At 45.0% G+C, this 19,108-nt stretch overlaps 2 protein-coding genes across 2 annotated transcripts in view; one reads left to right on the top strand and one right to left on the bottom strand.

Moving 5' to 3' along the window:
* The first annotated feature begins 313 nt into the window (after positions 1–313).
* Positions 314–12,399, top strand: lin7b (lin-7 homolog B (C. elegans)). Its single transcript, XM_083649713.1, has 6 exons — positions 314–515; positions 1,856–1,974; positions 5,199–5,270; positions 7,588–7,797; positions 9,486–9,649; positions 11,222–12,399. Exons 1-6 carry the CDS (start codon positions 440–442, stop codon positions 11,241–11,243), a joined length of 663 nt encoding a protein of 220 aa, XP_083505839.1. The 5' UTR covers positions 314–439; the 3' UTR covers positions 11,244–12,399.
* Positions 12,400–13,165: 766 nt separating this feature from the next.
* Positions 13,166–19,108, bottom strand: part of hao1 (hydroxyacid oxidase (glycolate oxidase) 1) — a gene marked incomplete at both ends in the record, with an annotated part of 24,659 nt that continues 18,716 nt past the window's right edge. The window contains one exon of the mRNA XM_083649711.1: positions 13,166–13,236. Within this exon, the coding sequence (XP_083505837.1) occupies positions 13,166–13,236 (71 nt within the window). The remainder of the gene's footprint in view (positions 13,237–19,108) is intronic.

The raw sequence follows: 19,108 nt of genomic DNA, 5'->3' as shown, positions 1-19,108 counted from the left end.
TTGAATGTGTAACAGAATTGTTAGGACATGAGCTGCTGTAAAGCTGTTCTCATTAGAAAATGTTCTCGGTGTAACAGTAATGAACCTTCCATGTCTCAAACTGTTTTGGGCCCTTGAATTGAAGGGAATTGGTCGTGGAAAGATCTTGAATTTGATGTTTAAAAATTGGAACCCTGATCTGGATTCATGCGGACTTGACTCGTATTCTTGGTGACTCGGACTTGGAATCGAACACTGGGGATTCGGCGTTTGAGTGACGTCACGCTCCTGGCTGGCTCTCCTCTTCCCGGCACGGCAGCGGACAGGACCACAGCTGAGCTGAGCTAGCCGTCATCACAAACCGCTCCACTGACAGCAGGAGGGATTGAGTTTAATCTGTTAGTCTGTCAGATCTCACAGAGTTTAATCTGTTAGTCTGCTGCGTTGACTTCAGCTCAGCATGATGTCCTCCTATTACCACCCTGCCAAGGAGGCGGACATGGCGGCCATGACTGAGCCGCTCTGCCTAGAAAGAGGTAACTTCGCAGCTAGCATACATGTAGCATTAAGATAACGTCACTTCACAGCTAGCATATAGCATAAATATAGCATCGCTTAACAGCTAGCATGTAGCATAAAAAACACTAAACAGCTAGCATATGTAGCATTATAACACAGCACACGCGTGTTGCTTGCAGTGTTATGTATGTACCGGGTCGTATAGCTTTGGAGAAGGATTTGGCAAATTGGCATGCAGCCGTTTTCTATTATGATGGGAAAGACAGCGCAGTTGATCCGTGACGTCACAATATTTGCCTGTGTGCTAAAACGCTGTAGGCTGATGCGGCTGTTAGCTGTCAGTTTGCTGGTCAACCTACATCATCATGACATGCAAATGCAACGTTACCTCGCAAAACTGCATGCAGCCGTCAATCACTGACGTTATGTCGTTAGGTTCAATTGGGCATGTTCCCCATGGAACCGAGCAAGTGACTTCCTCCCCATTCATTTTTCCATAGACGTAAGACATCACTACATCACATCACATCATAGACGTAAAACATCACTCACATCAGTTAAGTCTCACTATAAACCATCTGTGTTGTTTTACCTTTCAGTGAAAAATGCTTCCACCAGATCAAAGAAATCACATGACGTGATGTTGACTCATGTATCATGATGCATGGCAGAATAGTCTCCTGACGTCTGGCAGTACCATTTTTATTTACATTTTATTCTGTTTATTTGGCAGAGACATGGAGTGTGCATGTACATGAATCATTCTGAGTAAAGAACAAAGAGATGCCTTGCACCAGATTATAGTTTCAGATAATTTACATCTGTAGTCCCTGGAGCCAGAGAACCAAGAGCCTCTCATCACATGGACAGCCTCTACCCAGCTGCCATCCACCTCTTCACAGCCCCCACAGGTCACAAAAAGGGCACAAAAAAAGCAGGTTTCAACCCATAGAGGGAACTTATGCTGCTGAAAATGATACAAATGGTACAATGGTAACAGTTTGGTCTCAAATGTGGACATTTTGACCAGAATTCTTCACACACCACCCCCAAAGTCATATATATTGGTTAAAAGCTGAAACAAAGTGTTTGGGGGTTTAGTCCTGCTTTAAAGGTTCCTAATTAAGGCTATAGCCTACCTAACGTTACACTGTGCAGTCAGTCCAGAATATGTATGTGTGGATGGCTGGATAAACCAGCTGGAGATTGGAGAAGACAGAGGACATGTTGTCTGTGTCAGATGTGTGCAGGGTGACAGAGGACATGTTGTCTGTGTCAGATGTGTGCAGGGTGACAGAGGACATGTTGTCTGTGTCAGATGTGTGCAGGGTGACAGAGGACATGTTGTCTGTGTCAGATGTGTGCAGGGTGATCGAGCTGCTTGACCGGCTGCAGCGGAGCGGTGAGCTTCCCCCTCCTAAACTGCAGGCCCTGCAGAGAGTCCTACAGAGTAAATTCTGTGCTGCCATCAGAGAGGTAGGAATGACATGATCATAACAGAGACAACACAACACAGTAATACAGTAAAGAATATCAGAATATATCAGACACATTTGGATTAGAAAAAACTGGACTTTTACAGAAGCAGGTTAGAAGTTACTTTAATAGAGAATTACAAAACAATGAGGCAAATTAATACAACTTGATTACTATATTCTCTGCATACTGTAAAAACTACTAAGGTGTAGGTTACAGGTGTAGCTTCAGTCAGAATAAGGAGGACTCAGAGGAACTAGTGCAAGGGCTTTTATTTCAACAGATCCCTTGGTGCTTGTGGATGTTGGTGGCAGATGATTTTGCCTAAACACAAAGTATTAACAAAGGATTCAAACAAACAAGGGAAAACAACTTTAACTATCAAAGTAATATAATCAAATAAATACTCATGAAATACAAAAAAGGAAATAACTATAACAAAACGGACACTTACTTCAAATAATACGTCTGCAAATAGAGAGCCGCAGGGATGACGTATTTTTGTAGTCGGAACGCGGAAGTCCCGGACTTCTGGGTTCTTCACTGTTTCTGCCTATGGGATTTTTGAATGGGTTTTTGGCACAATGCTTCAAATAAGGTCTCTGGGCAACGCAAGCTTAATCAAACGCGAACCAGTGTTCAGCGAGATAATCTTCACACATGAGGACCACTTTCATGAGTTTGATAGGTGATAGGTGAAGTATATTCTATAGTATACTCTAATTATAGGTGAAGTATATTCTATAGTATACCGTAAATTCCGGACTATAAGCCGCACCTTTTTTCCCGTTTTTTGGCCTTTTTTGGCCCCTGCGGCTTATATAACGGTGCGGCTTATCTATGGATTTTTTCAAAAAAAAAAAAAAAAAATCTCTCTTTTTTAGCACTCTTTCTAACTATAAATCCACTTCTGTTTTAATTTCCTCTCTTGCCCTCTTTTCACCACACTGTATGACACTGTATGACACTGTGTGCACTGTAAATAACAACACAGGTGGTGTTGTGTTATGTTGTTTTGTTGAAATGTTAATAAATGGGAGCTTCCTCAAACAGCCATCTCTTTCCCGACAATCCCCTCTGTGCATGAACATATGGTAATTAAACATTAAAACACAATAAAAAAAAAAAAAAAAAAAAAAAAAAAATACCATTAAAACACCCGCGGCTTATAGTCCGGTGCGGCTTATATAAGAAAAAAATTGTCAACTTTGCAGGTGCGGCTTATACACCGGTGCGGCTTATAGTCCGGAATTTACGGTACTCTAATTATAGGTGAAGTATATTCTATGGAGTCACTCACTTTCAAAGTAAGGCTTAAGCCCGACAAATGTTTTGAATATTGGGAAGAATGGATCATGTACTGTATGTATGCCCTTGACAAATGTATGATAATGCATAATAAGATGTACCGAGTACTATGTATAGAACCAACTGTGATTTGACAATGTAACACCCAGGAGCTGCTATTATCTAATAAAACAAGAGTTGAAAACATATTCAGCAGGATAAAAGTCATGAAGAGTTTCAGCAGCACGAGGCGGCTTCAGAACCCATGCATGGTCGCTCTCTCTTTCATCTTTTCTCTTATGAATGCATCATCTACACTTGTTCTTCTACAGGCCCGCTGTATTCAATAATATATTATGATCAATAGTTTTTTCCCCTCCAAATTATTAATGCCATTAACTAGGAATAGGTCTCTTTATCAAAAATAATAATAATAATTAAAATGATGGACAATTAATAGATTATGGCAATTTGATTGTCTATCATCAATCTCTAATAACCATGATTGGATGAAATATTGAGCAGCCCTTACCCTCAGGCTCTTCTAAATTTCGTGTCAACACTACAGTTGTAAGAGCCCTCTCATGGACCATGCCTTTTTCGATAGACAATCTGTTGGGCATTAAACTCACCTTATTTCTGCACTTTGAAGTCACAGGTAGGGTCAGATGGGGCAAACTAATTATATCGGAAGCCTAGTTGCGGAGAAAAGTGAGCGGCTGTTCTTTTTTTTTAAGACAAAGTTTGACGAGAATCACCTAGTTGCCTGGAAACAGAGTCTAGACGCATGCACACACACACACACACACACACACACACAGAGCGCACTGGCATCATTTTGTCTTGTACATACATTCTGCAATGCATTTAGACAGACCACCACCGCTCACTTTTTTTCCGCAACTAGGCTTCCGATATAATTATTTTGCCCCACCCGACCCTACCTGTGACTTCACCTGACCCTACCTGTGACTTCACCTGACCCTACCTGTGACTTCACCTGACCCTACCTGTGACTTCACCTGACCCTACCTGTGACTTCACCTGACCCTACCTGTGACTTCACCTGACCCTACCTGTGACTTCACCTGACCCTACCTGTGGCTTCACCTGACCCTACCTGTGACTTCACCTGACCCTACCTGTGACTTCACCCGACCCTACCTGTGGCTTCACCTGACCCTACCTGTGACTTCACCCGACCCTACCTGTGACTTCACCTGACCCTACCTGTGACTTCACCTGACCCTACCTGTGACTTCACCTGACCCTACCTGTGACTTCACCTGACCCTACCTGTGACTTCACCTGACCCTACCTGTGACTTCACCTGACCCTACCTGTGACTTCACCTGACCCTACCTGTGACTTCACCTGACCCTACCTGTGACTTCACCTGACCCTACCTGTGACTTCACCTGACCCTACCTGTGACTTCACCCGACCCTACCTGTGACTTCACCTGACCCTACCTGTGACTTCACCCGACCCTACCTGTGACTTCAAAGTGCAGAAAGAAGGTGAGTTTAATGCTCAACACACAAGGAAAAAAGCATGATCCATGAGAGGGCTCTTACTACCGTGAAGTCCTGAGACGAACATAGAAAGAGCCTGAGGGTAAGAGCAGCCCTAGAGACCATTGACCACAACTCCGCCTAGAAATGCCTCAATGTGTTTTCCGTCATCAATCGGTTTTTTGACGATCGGCAGATCAAAAGCATTATCAGAGTTCTCCCATCTCATATTTAGGCTGAAATTCAGCCGATTACGATCGATGGCAGATCGATCAGTGCATCCCTATCTGTCAGACTCTGGCTGAAGGGCCTCCCTGAACTCTTGGTCCCCGGGCCATGTGACCGGTTGTCCTGTTCACATGGTGTAACTGCTTTGACATCATGTGTATGTATGTGGTCCATGTCTGCCATGTGCTCCCTCAGGTATATGAGCAGCTCTACGACACTCTGGACATCGTAGGAGGACCAGAGGTGCGAGCACAGGCAACAGCAAAGGTATTACACACCCAAACAAAACACCACAGCATCATTTTGGAGAATCATTTTGGAGTTATTAGCCCCAAGCATGTGACTTAGAGCTCAAATACAGTTTTGAAGTTTTGGAGGTTTTTATGTTTTTTTTAACCAGTTTTTAATTCCTATAGGTTTGAACTTTTTATGTACGAATGTTTGTTCTTTGTTGTTTTGAGCTGCCTGTTTGAGACCAAGGACCACAATGGAAACAAGCCCTCAGACTTTATTGTGTTTCTATCCTTGATGTTGTTGTCTGAGATGCATGTCCTTTGTCCATGTATTCTTTACAATAAGTCATGTTATTATAGAATAATAACTCTTTTTATTTGTGGAATAGAGCCCACCACCTTCTGAGGCTTATATTAATGTTTGTGATATGAAATTCAGAATTCATATCATCGTAATTTTTCACTGTTTAGACTCGTCATCTGCAGCCTTCTTTAACATAGCTAGCTTGTTGATGCTGAGCATAGATCAACTGCAGCAGACATGATTTTTATTCTCTTGGACTGCAGCTGACATCAGTATTGTCTTATTTCTGATGGCGAGGGGTAGATATCAGAGCCTCCAAAAAACTTTCTTACTTAAATATTTCTTCTAATTTCTTTATTTCTTCTTTTTTAAGATGATCTTTTTGGTGCTTCTGTTTTATTGGACTTAACGTTCCACAATTTGTTCCAAAATGCTAGGTTGACATGTAATGCTGACAACTGATTAAACTGATTTTATCAATGGAAATTGGACCAATCTCCATGGAGAGTATCTGTCCATTATTATGGGTTTGGACCCACGGCACATGGAGTATAGGGACAGGACTGAATGACTGTGGTGGCTACTAACTAATTCACCCCTGGCCATAATGCTACTGGTTGAGCCACGTCCTACTTGTAATCACCACTAGGAGGAGCCGTGAATGACTTCCCAGTCAGCAGCATCTCTGGCAATCTGGGAACCCAGAATCTGGGGGCAGGCTGGGGACAGGCTGGGGGCAGGCTGGGGACAGGCTGGGGGCAGGCTGGGGGCAGGCTGGGGCAGGCTGGGGACAGGCTGGGGGCAGGCTGGGGACAGGCTGGGGACAGGCTGGGGGCAGGCTGGGGGCAGGCTGGGGCAGGCTGGGGGCAGGCTGGGGACAGGCTGGGGGCAGGCTGGGGACAGGCTGGGGGCAGGCTGGGGACAGGCTGGGGGCAGGCTGGGGGCAGGCTGGGGCAGGCTGGGGACAGGCTGGGGGCAGGCTGGGGGCAGGCTGGGGACAGGCTGGGGGCAGGCTGGGGACAGGCTCGTTTGAATGCCTGAATAACCGGAACTCGAGGGGTTTCGCGAGAAATTTCCGCTCCCTGCAAACTCTGCCATTAGCTCCGGCCTAGTCCCATGGGGTCAGACCGACCGGCTCTGACCATTTATGGATTTCCTTTCCGCTCCCTGTGTGCGTCCCTCAAATTCCTCTGCCGGTGTGAAACAACAACAACAACAACAACAACAACAATGCTAGCTTGCTGCTACACACTGAAAATGGTTTTAAAGTTTTACGACACACCGGTTGACTGTCGGTCACATCCACTCCATTTTGATTGGGTAAAGTAGCACGCGAGCCCGCCCCCTATGAGCTCTGTTATCCGGCTTTTCACGGAACTTGTGAGGGGGCAGGCTGGGGACAGGCTGGGGGCAGGCTGGGGACAGGCTGGGGGCAGGCTGGGGGCAGGCTGGGGCAGGCTGGGGACAGGCTGGGGGCAGGCTGGGGGCAGGCTGGGGGCAGGCTGGGGACAGGCTGGGGACAGGCTGGGGGCAGGCTGGGGACAGGCTCGTTTGAATGCCTGAATAACCGGAACTCGAGGGGTTTCGCGAGAAATTTCCGCTCCCTGCAAACTCTGCCATTAGCTCCGGCCTAGTCCCATGGGGTCAGACCGACCGGCTCTGACCATTTATGGATTTCCTTTCCACTCCCTGTGTGTGTCCCTCAAATTCCTCTGCCGGTGTGAAACAACAACAACAACAACAACAACAATGCTAGCTTGCTGCTACACACTGAAAATGGTTTTAAAGTTTTACGACACACCGGTTGACTGTCGGTCACATCCACTCCATTTTGATTGGGTAAAGTAGCACGCGAGCCCGCCCCCCTATGAGCTCTGTTATCCGGCTTTTCACGGAACTTGCCGACAGATGTTCGATGCAAATTGAAAGTCTGTCTTGAGAGATTATATCTATGGTGAAGCCAACATGAGGGGAACAGGGCAGTAGATTACATTGTCCTTTGATTGACCTGGACATGACTGGACATTATGCTTTCCTCCCTGGCCAGGCCACGGTGGCAGCCTTTGCAGCCAGCGAGGGTCACGCCCACCCACGCGTAGTGGAGCTGCCCAAGACAGAGGAGGGGCTGGGCTTCAACATCATGGGGGGCAAGGAGCAGAACTCCCCCATCTACATATCCAGGGTTATCCCCGGGGGTGTGGCCGATCGCCAGGGGGGCCTAAAGAGAGGAGACCAACTGCTGTCTGTCAATGGAGTGGTAAGAAGCTCTGGCTGTGTCTGTGTTGGCTTGGCTGCAGAGTGTGGAGGGGGAGCACCATGACAAGGCTGTTTCTGTAACTGTGTCTGTGTTGGCTTGGCTGCAGAGTGTGGAGGGGGAGCACCATGACAAGGCTGTTTCTGTAAAGCCGTTTTCACACATGCGTACAGGAACATTGCCTGTAAATCAATATCGGCCATTTCCCGGAATTTCCCTTCACACCCGAGCGCTCACATGTGTGAATATAGCAGCAAAATTGCCTGTATTTGAGGGGGGGGGGGGTTACTGCAGAGCGGGTGGGGAGTGACATGTGCACTTGGATGGGGAATCCTCCTTATTTTGGGGGTCGGCAAAACTCCGATGGTGAAATAAGTTTGCTTGTCACACAATAAATCACACTCGTTTGACTTAAGAGGGCATGTATGTTGTATCCTTCACATTCGCTAACCAGTCTTTGAACTGAAATCTTTGAAGAAGTAGGGATCCCTGTCGGAGAGAAATAGCCTGGCTGGTTCGATGTTTATCCGTTCACCTGCGTCCCGTTGAAGCACTTTTTACAGACTGGCTTCGTTTGATGTGTCCAGGGGCTTGCCTTCGCTGTCAGCAACGTAAGCAAAATACTTCCACATTTCGCTTCGTGCATTTGCTTTCTCAACAAGCATTGGGCGGCTTGCAAGACTCGAGCCGCTGCCATTTTCGCTGTCTGTGTCCCTGTCAGGCTGGACTGAAGGACTCTGGCCAGAGTGCGAGCAGAGGGGGGGGGGGGGGGGGGAGCACGCCCACACATGAAGCAGCCATACCGCTCTTCTGACAACCTAGGAACTGGTGAAATGTCCGCGATAACGGGGTCGCGCTTATACCGGAAAACAACTTTCACACATGAAGGCATTAGACCGCTTTCCGGTCATTTACCTGTAAAAAGCGCATGTGTGAAAACGGCTTAACTGTGTCTGTGTTGGCTTGGCTGCAGAGTGTGGAGGGGGAGCACCATGACAAGGCTGTTTCTGTAACTGTGTCTGTGCTGGCTTGGCTGCAGTGTGGATGAGCAGCACCATGAGAAGGCTGTTTCTGTAACTGTGTCTGTGCTGGCTTGGCTGCAGTGTGGATGAGGAGCACCATGACAAGGCTGTTTCTGTAACTGTGTCTGTGCTGGCTTGGCTGCAGAGTGTGGATGAGCAGCACCATGACAAGGCTGTTTCTGTAACTGTGTCTGTGTTGGCTTGGCTGCAGAGTGTGGAGGGGGAGCACCATGACAAGGCTGTTTCTGTAACTGTGTCTGTGTTGGCTTGGCTGCAGAGTGTGGAGGGGGAGCACCATGACAAGGCTGTTTCTGTAACTGTGTCTGTGTTGGCTTGGCTGCAGTGTGGATGAGCAGCACCATGAGAAGGCTGTTTCTGTAACTGTGTCTGTGTTGGCTTGGCTGCAGAGTGTGGAGGGGGAGCACCATGACAAGGCTGTTTCTGTAACTGTGTCTGTGCTGGCTTGGCTGCAGAGTGTGGATGAGGAGTACCATGACAAGGCTGTTTCTGTAACTGTGTCTGTGCTGGCTTGGCTGCAGTGTGGATGAGCAGCACCATGAGAAGGCTGTTTCTGTAACTGTGTCTGTGTTGGCTTGGCTGCAGAGTGTGGATGAGGAGTACCATGACAAGGCTGTTTCTGTAACTGTGTCTGTGTTGGCTTGGCTGCAGAGTGTGGAGGGGGAGCACCATGAGAAGGCGGTGGAGCTGCTGAAAGCTGCCCAGAGCTCGGTCAAGCTGGTGGTCCGCTACACCCCAAAGGTCCTGGAGGAGATGGAGGCTCGCTTTGAGAAGATGAGGAGCGCCCGCAGACGCCAGCAGCACACCAGCTACTCGTGAGACTCCTCATTCATCTCACCCTCACCCAACTCTTCATCAGGGTGGGGGAGTAACAGAATACCTGTATTTAAAATACCAAATACAAGTCATTGTATTCCATTACAGTTACAGTTTAAATTGGTGGTACAGTCAAAACTTCTCAAATAGATTACTTTAAAGAGGACATGAAACATCTGATCATGTGACTCTAGTTCATTTGCATTTCACCTCAGACAAGACAGGACACTGCTTTCAAATCTGACATTTACACCTCAGACAAGACAGAACACTGCTTTCAAATCTGACATTTACACCTCAGACAAGACAGAACACTGCTTTCAAATCTGACATTTACACCTCAGACAAGACAGGACACTGCTTTCAAATCTGACATTTATCTAGATTTGCTAAAGATGAACAACATTTCAGCTTTTCTCCAACTAGGGCTCTGCTAGATGATGTCACTAGGTTGACTGTACAGAACAGTACAGAACAGTACAGTACTGTTCTGTACTGTTCTGTACAGAACAGTACAGAACAGTACTGTTCTGTACTGTACAGAACAGTACAGTATTGTTCTGTACAGTACAGAACAGTATTGTACTGTTCTGTACTGTTCTGTACAGAACAGTACTGTACTGTTCTGTACTGTTCTGTACAGAACAGTACAGAACAGAACAGTATTGTTCTGTACTGTACAGAACAATACTGTTCTGTACTGTACTGTTCTATACAGTACAGAACAGTATTGTACTGTTCTGTACTGTTCTGTACAGAACAGTACTGTTCTGTTCACATTCACAAACATTCATACCTGGAAGCTGACCAGGGCTACTAGGCTGCAGCCGCGGGTTTCCTAGCGACTGGCACTGGAAAGGCTTAACTGCCCGGCTGCTCTCCTCCGCTACAGCCTACTACAGCCTACTACAGCCTACTACAGCCTACTACAGGCATATGGAAATATCCAATCCCCTCGCTGATTGTCTCATTTGCTCATAGAGGCACGTTCCAGTATTTCATAACCAGTTTAAAAGTTCCGTGTAGGGATTTAATTGTAACATATATGTAGCTTAGCATATGTAGCATAGCAGCACCAAAGTCACATCCTCTTCTGCATTCAGCATACAAACCAAGGGATTTTATCCGCCATTCATTTTTCCATCTACATTTCATAAAATGCTTATAAAAATAGTTTTACTTGGTCAAACCAAGTGATTCAACTATGTTTAGAATCAGGAGAGACATAACATTTCACCTGGACTGAAACAAACAAACAAACAACACTTTTTTTATCAGTTAAAGTTTTTAAATTTTATGAATTAAAAATTTAAAAACATAAAAAACAAACAAATATTAAAATAATAAAGCCACTGAAAATCGAATTGGATTACAGAAGAAGATTGACAGCCCTAGCAGTTATTTGTTCTTAGTTAGCAACAAAGTTCATTTCAGAAACTGGGTTAATGTATAAAAAACAAATTCAATTTGCTGCATCTCTCTCTCTCTCTCTCTCTCTCTCTCTCTCTCTCTCTCTCTCTCTCTCTCTCTCTCTCTCTCTCTCCTCTCCCTCCCTCCTTCTCCACATCCAGTTCTCTGGAGTCCAGGGGCTAGCCAGTCCTACACCTCCATCCACTTCATCGACCCGCCCACCTTACTACTCTTCTCCAATGGGAGGCCAGACCTTAGACAAGAAGGAAACCAAAGTAGCTAAGCAGGACCTGTCCTCTGTGTTTTTGTGAAGACGTCTCACCCCTCCCTCCCTCCCTCCCCCCCTGTTTCTACTGCTGTGCAAGCTCATTGTCAACCCTGTCTGTCATTTCCTCTGCCTTTGTCAAATGTGCATCCTAGTGCATCAGGGGATCAGATGATGTGTAATGTGTGGCTGAACTAACATAGTGTTCATCGATCAGATGTTTAGTGTGTGGCTGAACTAACATAGTGTTCATCGATCAGATGTTTAGTGTGTGGCTGAACTAACATAGTGTTCATCGATCAGATGTTTAGTGTGTGGCTGAACTAACATAGTGTTCATCGATCAGATGTTTAGTGTGGCTGAACTAACATAGTGTTCATCGATCAGATGTTTAGTGTGTGGCTGAACTAACATAGTGTTCATCGATCAGATGTTTAGTGTGTGGCTGAACTAACATAGTGTTCATCGATCAGATGTTTAGTGTGTGGCTGAACTAACATAGTGTTCATCAGGGGATCAGATGTTTAGTGTGTGGCTGAACTAACATAGTGTTCATCAGGGGATCAGATGTTTAGTGTGTGGCTGAACTAGTGTTCATATAGAGTACTGCAGGAATGAGTCTGGAAGACCTGGATGTTAGCACTTCCAGTTCCCTCGTCTCAAAGTCAATGGGGTTTTTGTTTGGGGATTTTGGTTAAATGCCTGAAATAAGGTCTGTGGTGAACACAAGTGAATGAAACGGCCAACGTTGTGTTCAACAGGATCATCTTCACAAATGAGGACCACTTTTATGATTTTTGAAGCATAAATCCAATTCTTAATAAATAAATAAAAAACGTGATTTTCAGAAAATGCTTCAAAAGTCATGAAAGTGGTCCTCATCTGTGAGGATTGTCTTGCTGAACACAAAGTTCGCCGTTTCATAAACTTTTGTTAACCACAGACCTTATTTCCGGCATTGAGCTAAAATGTCCTCCCTGTGGTACTGTGTGGTACTGTATCTGTGTCAACATGTTGGCTTTTGTATTCTGATGAGATGACTATGTACCGCACTGCTGTTTGAGCTCCCCAACCAGAGGGCTAACCTCAAGTATTCTGGGGCGAATAGAAGACCTGCTCTGAAAGTAGTGGCTAGCAAGTGGAAACTTAATCTAAAATGAGTACTCCAGGACATTCATATAATCGACATGTATTTATTTATTTATGTATTTATTGACTTAATTTATTCAAGAAATAAAGCCTAAAGTTGTTGAAACACTGTCTTCTTTCCTATTGCTGATAATCCTTCTAATATCCACTTCCAGTCCCAAAGATTAGGATTGCTGGTACCCAGCTGATCATTGATGAGACACATATTTGTTTTTGGAGGTCTTATGGTTGAGTTATCAGACAAAATGCCAGGTTGCTTGTTATAGTTCCAGCACCTGGACGATCCGTCTGTGAGTGGCTATTGCTGCTGTGGGACTTGTGGTCTCCCAGGTTCAAATGTAGCCTAGTCTGAGCGTAAAGTCTCTCTTAAGTCAGAGTTTATGCGTTACTTACTGTAAGGTCTAGTAGTTAGATAAGATGTACCTCATGTCTCAGTGTCAAACTGACTAGTTTGAATGTAGCAGTTAGTGTGGACTTTACACCCTAACCTAAGAGAGAACTTAGGTTCAGACCAGCTGAACCTAAGAGAGAACTTAGGTTCAGCTGGTGCACCAGGCTGCAAGTCATTCTCATGCAGAAAAAGAAGAATCCTAACAATGGGTTTGGACCCTGATAAGTGAATAGCCAAAGCAGATGTGGTCTCAGGCCAGAGTTGATGAGTGATGTGAGGTCAGAGCAGCACATTCTTCTGTCACAGTCTGGAGCCTGTGACCTCCACTCTCCTGACCAGGGCCCGGCTGATCTCCGATACACAACGACAACCTACACACACACATTCAAACACAGAAAACATGGCTGTCAGAGGTGGTTCAGTACCTGTTATGCCCAGTTTACACCAATGACGAATCGCACCAGACGAAACCGTTTTAGACCTTTGCAGGGAGAAGTTGCAGCGGTGTAAACTGGCCCGTCTTATCTCTGTCAAGTCCCAGGGGCTGGTTGCAACTTTCAACTGGTCTCGTGAATCTTTGGTGTAAACTGGGCTTTAGTCTTTCAGGCTGTCTGAAAGACTGTCTCGTCCACAGTCTGTGAATGCTCCAGAGAGACAGTCTGTACTTCAGCACATTAACATTTGGCGAGAGGAAGTTATCATCAAAGCAGTCTTTCCACAGCATGTGCCGTATTTAGGAGAGGAGAAGCTGGTAACGCTTTAGAATACAGCCCGCAAATAAGCATGTAGTTATAGTATAACAACGGGGTTTAAGGAGTGTAGTTAGAGTATAACTATGGGGTTTAAGGAGTGTAGTTATAGTCTAACTACGGGGTTTAAGGAGTGAAAAAATACTTTAACTAGAGGGTAACAAGATCTGTACTTATAGTCTAACTACGGGGTCGCGGGCTGTATTATGAAGCAGGGGACAAATGTTTGTACTTATAGGCTAATTACGGGGTACCACACTGTACTTACAGGGTAACTACGGGGTTTAAGGAGTGTAGTTAGAGTATAACAACGGGGTTTAAGGAGTGTAGTTAGAGTATAACAACGGGGTTTAAGGAGTGTAGTTAGAGTATAACAACGGGGTTTAAGGAGTGTAGTTAGAGTATAACAACGGGGTTTAAGGAGTGTAGTTAGAGTATAACAACGGGGTTTAAGGAGTCTAGTTAGAGTATAACAACGGGGTTTAAGGAGTGTAGTTAGAGTATAACAACGGGGTTTAAGGAGTGTAGTTATAGTCTAACAACGGGGTTTAAGGAGTCTAGTTAGAGTATAACAACGGGGTTTAAGGAGTGTAGTTAGAGTATAACAACGGGGTTTAAGGAGTGTAGTTAGAGTATAACAACGGGGTTTAAGGAGTGTAGTTAGAGTATAACAACGGGGTTTAAGGAGTCTAGTTAGAGTATAACAACGGGGTTTAAGGAGTGTAGTTAGAGTATAACAACGGGGTTTAAGGAGTGTAGTTAGAGTATAACAACAGGGTTTAAGGAGTGTAGTTATAGTCTAACAACGGGGTTTAAGGAGTGTAGTTAGAGTATAACAACAGGGTTTAAGGAGTGTAGTTAGAGTATAACAACAGGGTTTAAGGAGTGTAGTTATAGTCTAACAACGGGGTTTAAGGAGTGTAGTTAGAGTATAACAACAGGGTTTAAGGAGTGTAGTTAGAGTATAACAACGGGGTTTAAGGAGTGTAGTTATACTCTAACTACACTCCTTAAACCCCGTTGTTAAACCCCGTTGTTATACTCTAACTACACTCCTTAAACCCCGTTGTTATACTCTAACTACACTCCTTAAACCCCGTTGTTATACTCTAACTACACTCCTTAAACCCCGTAGTTACCCTGTAAGTACAGTGTGGTACCCCGTAATTTGCCTATAAGTACAAACATTTGTCCCCTGCTTCATAATACAGCCCGCGACCCCGTAGTTAGACTATAAGTACAGATCTTGTTACCCTCTAGTTAAAGTATTTTTTCACTCCTTAAACCCCGTAGTTATAGCCTACTCTAACTACACTCCTTAAACCCCGTTGTTATACTCTAACTACACTCCTTAAACCCCGTTGTTATACTCTAACTACACTCCTTAAACCCCGTTGTTATACCATAACTACACTCCTTAAACCCCGTTGTTATACTATAACTACACTCCTTAAACCCCGTAGTTAGACTATAAGTACAGATCTTATAATTCACTCCTTAAACCCCGTAGTTAGACTATAACTACAGCCCTAAACCCCGTTGTTATACTATAACTACATGCTTATTTGCGGGCTGTATTCTAAAGCGTTACCGAGAAGCTTCCTAGTGCCGACAGGAACCTTGGGAGTTTGAGTATTTCATGACATGTTTTGCTTCCCAGGTGCGCTGGATTTGCGTTGATCACTGACAGCCGTCAGCTGCATGTGTTGTTTGCTCGCCGGGTGCAAGAGGTGCACCATGTTAGTAAGATCAAACACACCCTGCTGTAAATTCAGCACAGGCTGTGGAAAGACTGCTTTTAAACGGTTGTTTCATGCAGCAGTATCATTTTAACAGCACCGGCTAAATTACTGGCTTCTGTAGGAGGACTATCATATCTTCAGATCTGCAATCAGACATCAGAGACAGGTAGGAGAGTGTTTTGAACAGCCATTCCCCCTTATTGCCACGAGTGTGCTATAGCATACGAAGTACAGTAGTAGGGTCACTTTGGGCCTTACCCTCAGGCTCTTCTAAATTTCGTGTCAACACTACAGTTGTAAGAGCCCTCTCATCGACCATAGGATTTTCGTTAGACAATCTGTGTTGAGCATTAAACTCACCTTATTTCGGCACTTTGAAGTCACAGGTAGGGTCAGATGGGGCAAACTAATTATATCGGAAGCCTAGTTGCAGAAAAAAGTGAGCTGTTGTTCTTTTTTTTAAGACAAAGTTTGACGAGAATCACCGAGTTGCCTGGAAACAGAGTCCAGACGTATGCGCACACACACACACACACACACAGAGCGCACTGGCATCATTTTGTCTTGTACATACATTCTACAATGCATTTAGACAGACCACCACCGCTCACTTTTTTTCGGCAACTAGGCTTCCGATATAATTATTTTGCCCCACCTGACCCTACCTGTGACTTCACCTGACCCTACCTGTGACTTCACCTGACCCTACCTGTGACTTCACCTGACCCTACCTGTGACTTCACCTGACCCTACCTGTGACTTCAAAGTGCAGAAAGAAGGTGAGTTTAGCCCAACACAGATTGTCTAACGAAAATCCTATGGTCGATGAGAGGGCTCTTACAACTGTAGTGTTGACACGAAATTTAGAAGAGCCTGAGGGTAACTTTGGGGCTATCTATGCCAAGGGCTGCAGGCAACGAGTAAGCCCACATAGACTTCAAAGACCAAACACGTTTCCTCGAGTTTTCCTGTCTAACTACATATTGACGGTGTCTCAGTCTCTTCTATAATGCACTTACCAAATTGTTTTATTCTGGATGTGTTGCAAAACGTGTTGTGATTTAAAAAGAAGTTGCAGTACTTATTATAGTCAGGGATCCAGTCACCCAAAATTTGAGAGGACCTGACATGGCATGCTATACTTTTTGTTTGTCTTTTATCTATTCATTTGGACATTAAGGTCCACTGAATGAGAGGTCTGCTCTGCCGGAAACCTCGCGAAAAAAAGTTGTGGCCATTTTTGGATATGAAGCCTTTATTTTTTGACCGAAAAATGTGAAAGAGTTTTTTTTCCTCAAAGTCCTCAGTGGGTTGCGTAGGCTGTCAATAAATTCATCCCAGGTACACAGAACATGTGTGTTGACAACACCAAGTTAAGAAATACACTTAGAAAACCTTTCTAAATGATTTATAGCCATTTTCTATTACAAAAAAGCACTCGTTTTTTGAATTTTCTCCATTATTTTCATCTTTACTTTGTTAGTAAGCAATTATATCCTGAAATATGACATCAGCCAATGTGTCATTCTTTTCAGCAGATATTATAGTCATTCCACACTAAAGATGATTAAAATCAACTCAGAATCAATGGATCTGTGGTGATTGTATTACCTTTATGCTCGAAATTCCTCGAGACATGTTTTTAGTTTTAACAAAACCCTGTACCCCAAAGACAATACTTGTAACACAAGAAATTCAAAACAACAAAATGATTTTAATCACAAAATGTACACTGGATGACAAGCCAACAAAACAATTATTGTTATACAGCTTAATTTGGATAGATTGTGACCAGTATCTAGAAAACATTAAATTAAACATTAGCTGAACAAAATTATTGAACACAACACAAGAACACAAGAAAAAAGACTGGCAACAAGGTTTATAATATAACAAAATTAACTTTGCAATGAACACAATAACTCAATCACTGTCACTGTCTTCAAGTGTGAGAAATAACTCAATCACTGTCACTGTCTTCAAGTGTGAGTTCAATCCTTGAACATTTGTTGGGGTCCCCAGTGCAGAGACATGCGATGACACACTTGACATTGGCTCTCACACAAGAGCATCCTCGGGCACACATGCTTTTCTTGCAGTGACAGTATTTCGTGTGTTTGAATTCTGCAGGTTTTGCCTCCTTCAGCATCATGGTTGCCATCAGCTTACCACTGACAAGCTCTCTGCCGAAGTCAATGGCAACAGGGTAGGTTGGTTGAGACATGTGTGCTCGCTTGCATACAGCCAACTGATGCAGGGCTCGGCGAAGGTGTAACTGGAACGAAGGCATCTTCGGTAGGTGGAAGGCAACGCATGTTTCCTTTGATATTGCCAAAGAGATGGGCTCGCAGTGCATCCAAATTACCACTGAAGTCACTCCTCTCATACAGTGACACCATGTACCGCCTAGCCGCTGTCACAACATCTTCTTTAACATCCAGGCTTTCCCCAGGGTTACCGTATCTGCACAGGGGCAGAAGGTCTTCCAGGTGATCAACGGCAGTTTTGTAGGCGTGCTTTTTTCCTCTTCTGTAGAGCTAGCTGTAGAGATAGCTCACTGTGTCACAGCACAAGCTCAAGGTCCTGGGACTAAACACAGCAATGTGTGACTGGATCCTGGACTTTCTGACAGACCGCCGCCAGGTGGTGAGAGTGGGCAACCTCACCTCCTCCCCACTGACCATCAGCATAGGAGTGCCCCAGGGATACGTCTCCAGCCCCTTCTGGTACGACCTCTACACCCACGACTGCGTGGCGACTCAAACCTCGAACACCATTGTGAAGTTTGCAGACGACACAGCAGTCGTGGGGCTGATCTCCAGGAGCGATGAGACGGCCTACAGAAAGGAGGTGGAGGCCCTGGAACAATGGTGCCAGGACAACCACCTCTCTCTAAATGTCTCCAAGACCAAGGAGATCATTGTAGACTACAGGAGGGGGGGGGGGGGGCGCACACCCCCCAATCACCATCAATGGCACAGTGGTGGAAAAGGTGGACAGCTTCAAGGACCTGGGAGTCAACATCCACCAGGACCTGACATGGGCCAGCCACACCGACACTGTTGTCAAAAAGGCCCAACAGCGACTACACGGACTCAGACGCCTGAAGAAATTTGGGCTAAGGCCAAAAATCCTCAGGGACTTCTACAGAGGCATCATTGAAAGCCTGCTGACTGGCTGCTTCACCACCTGGTATGGGAACTGTACCACCATGGACCGCAGGGCACTAAGAAGAGTGAGGCGCGCGGCCCAGCACGTAACAGGATGTGAGCTACCAGAACTGCAGGAACTGTACAATCAGCGGTGCCTCAGGAGGTCCCTGAAGATCATCAAGGACACATACCACCCACACAACAGCCTGTTCTCCCTGTTACCCTCAGGGAGGAGATACAGGGTTCCAAAACCACGAACAAATCGCCTGAGGGACAGTTTCTTCCCGCAGGCCACGAGACTCCTTAACACACACGAATAAACAATCATGTAGCAGCTGCTACCATTACATATGATAATTATGCCTATGTTATTTGCACCTGTGCAAACAGAATGTTTATTTATGTTTTAAGGTGTCTACGCTAGAAAAGAAAAAGAAAAGTTTACTGTTATTGCTTGCATCTATATGCCCTGTTTTTGCACTGTTATACTGCACTATGTTGTAACGGAGCCTACAGCACAAGAATTTCACACGTGATACTTGTACTACGGAGTGACAATAAAGATCTTGAATCTTGAATCTTGAATCCAGTCAGTATGTA

This window comes from Poromitra crassiceps (genome assembly GCF_964638095.1).
Source record: "Poromitra crassiceps genome assembly, chromosome: 13".
Taxonomy (NCBI): Eukaryota; Metazoa; Chordata; class Actinopteri; order Beryciformes; family Melamphaidae; genus Poromitra; species Poromitra crassiceps.
Note: the sequence above shows the minus strand (reverse complement) of the source record. Positions and strands in the feature narration are given on the sequence as shown.

Coding starts and splice junctions, on each gene's coding strand:
- lin7b (XM_083649713.1), top strand. CDS start 440: ATGATGTCCTCCTATTACCACCCTGCCAAGGAGGCGGACATGGCGGCC. Junction 1,975..5,198: donor TCTGTGCTGCCATCAGAGAG/GTAGGAATGACA, acceptor GTGCTCCCTCAG/GTATATGAGCAGCTCTACGA. Junction 9,650..11,221: donor CAGCAGCACACCAGCTACTC/GTGAGACTCCTC, acceptor CTCCACATCCAG/TTCTCTGGAGTCCAGGGGCT.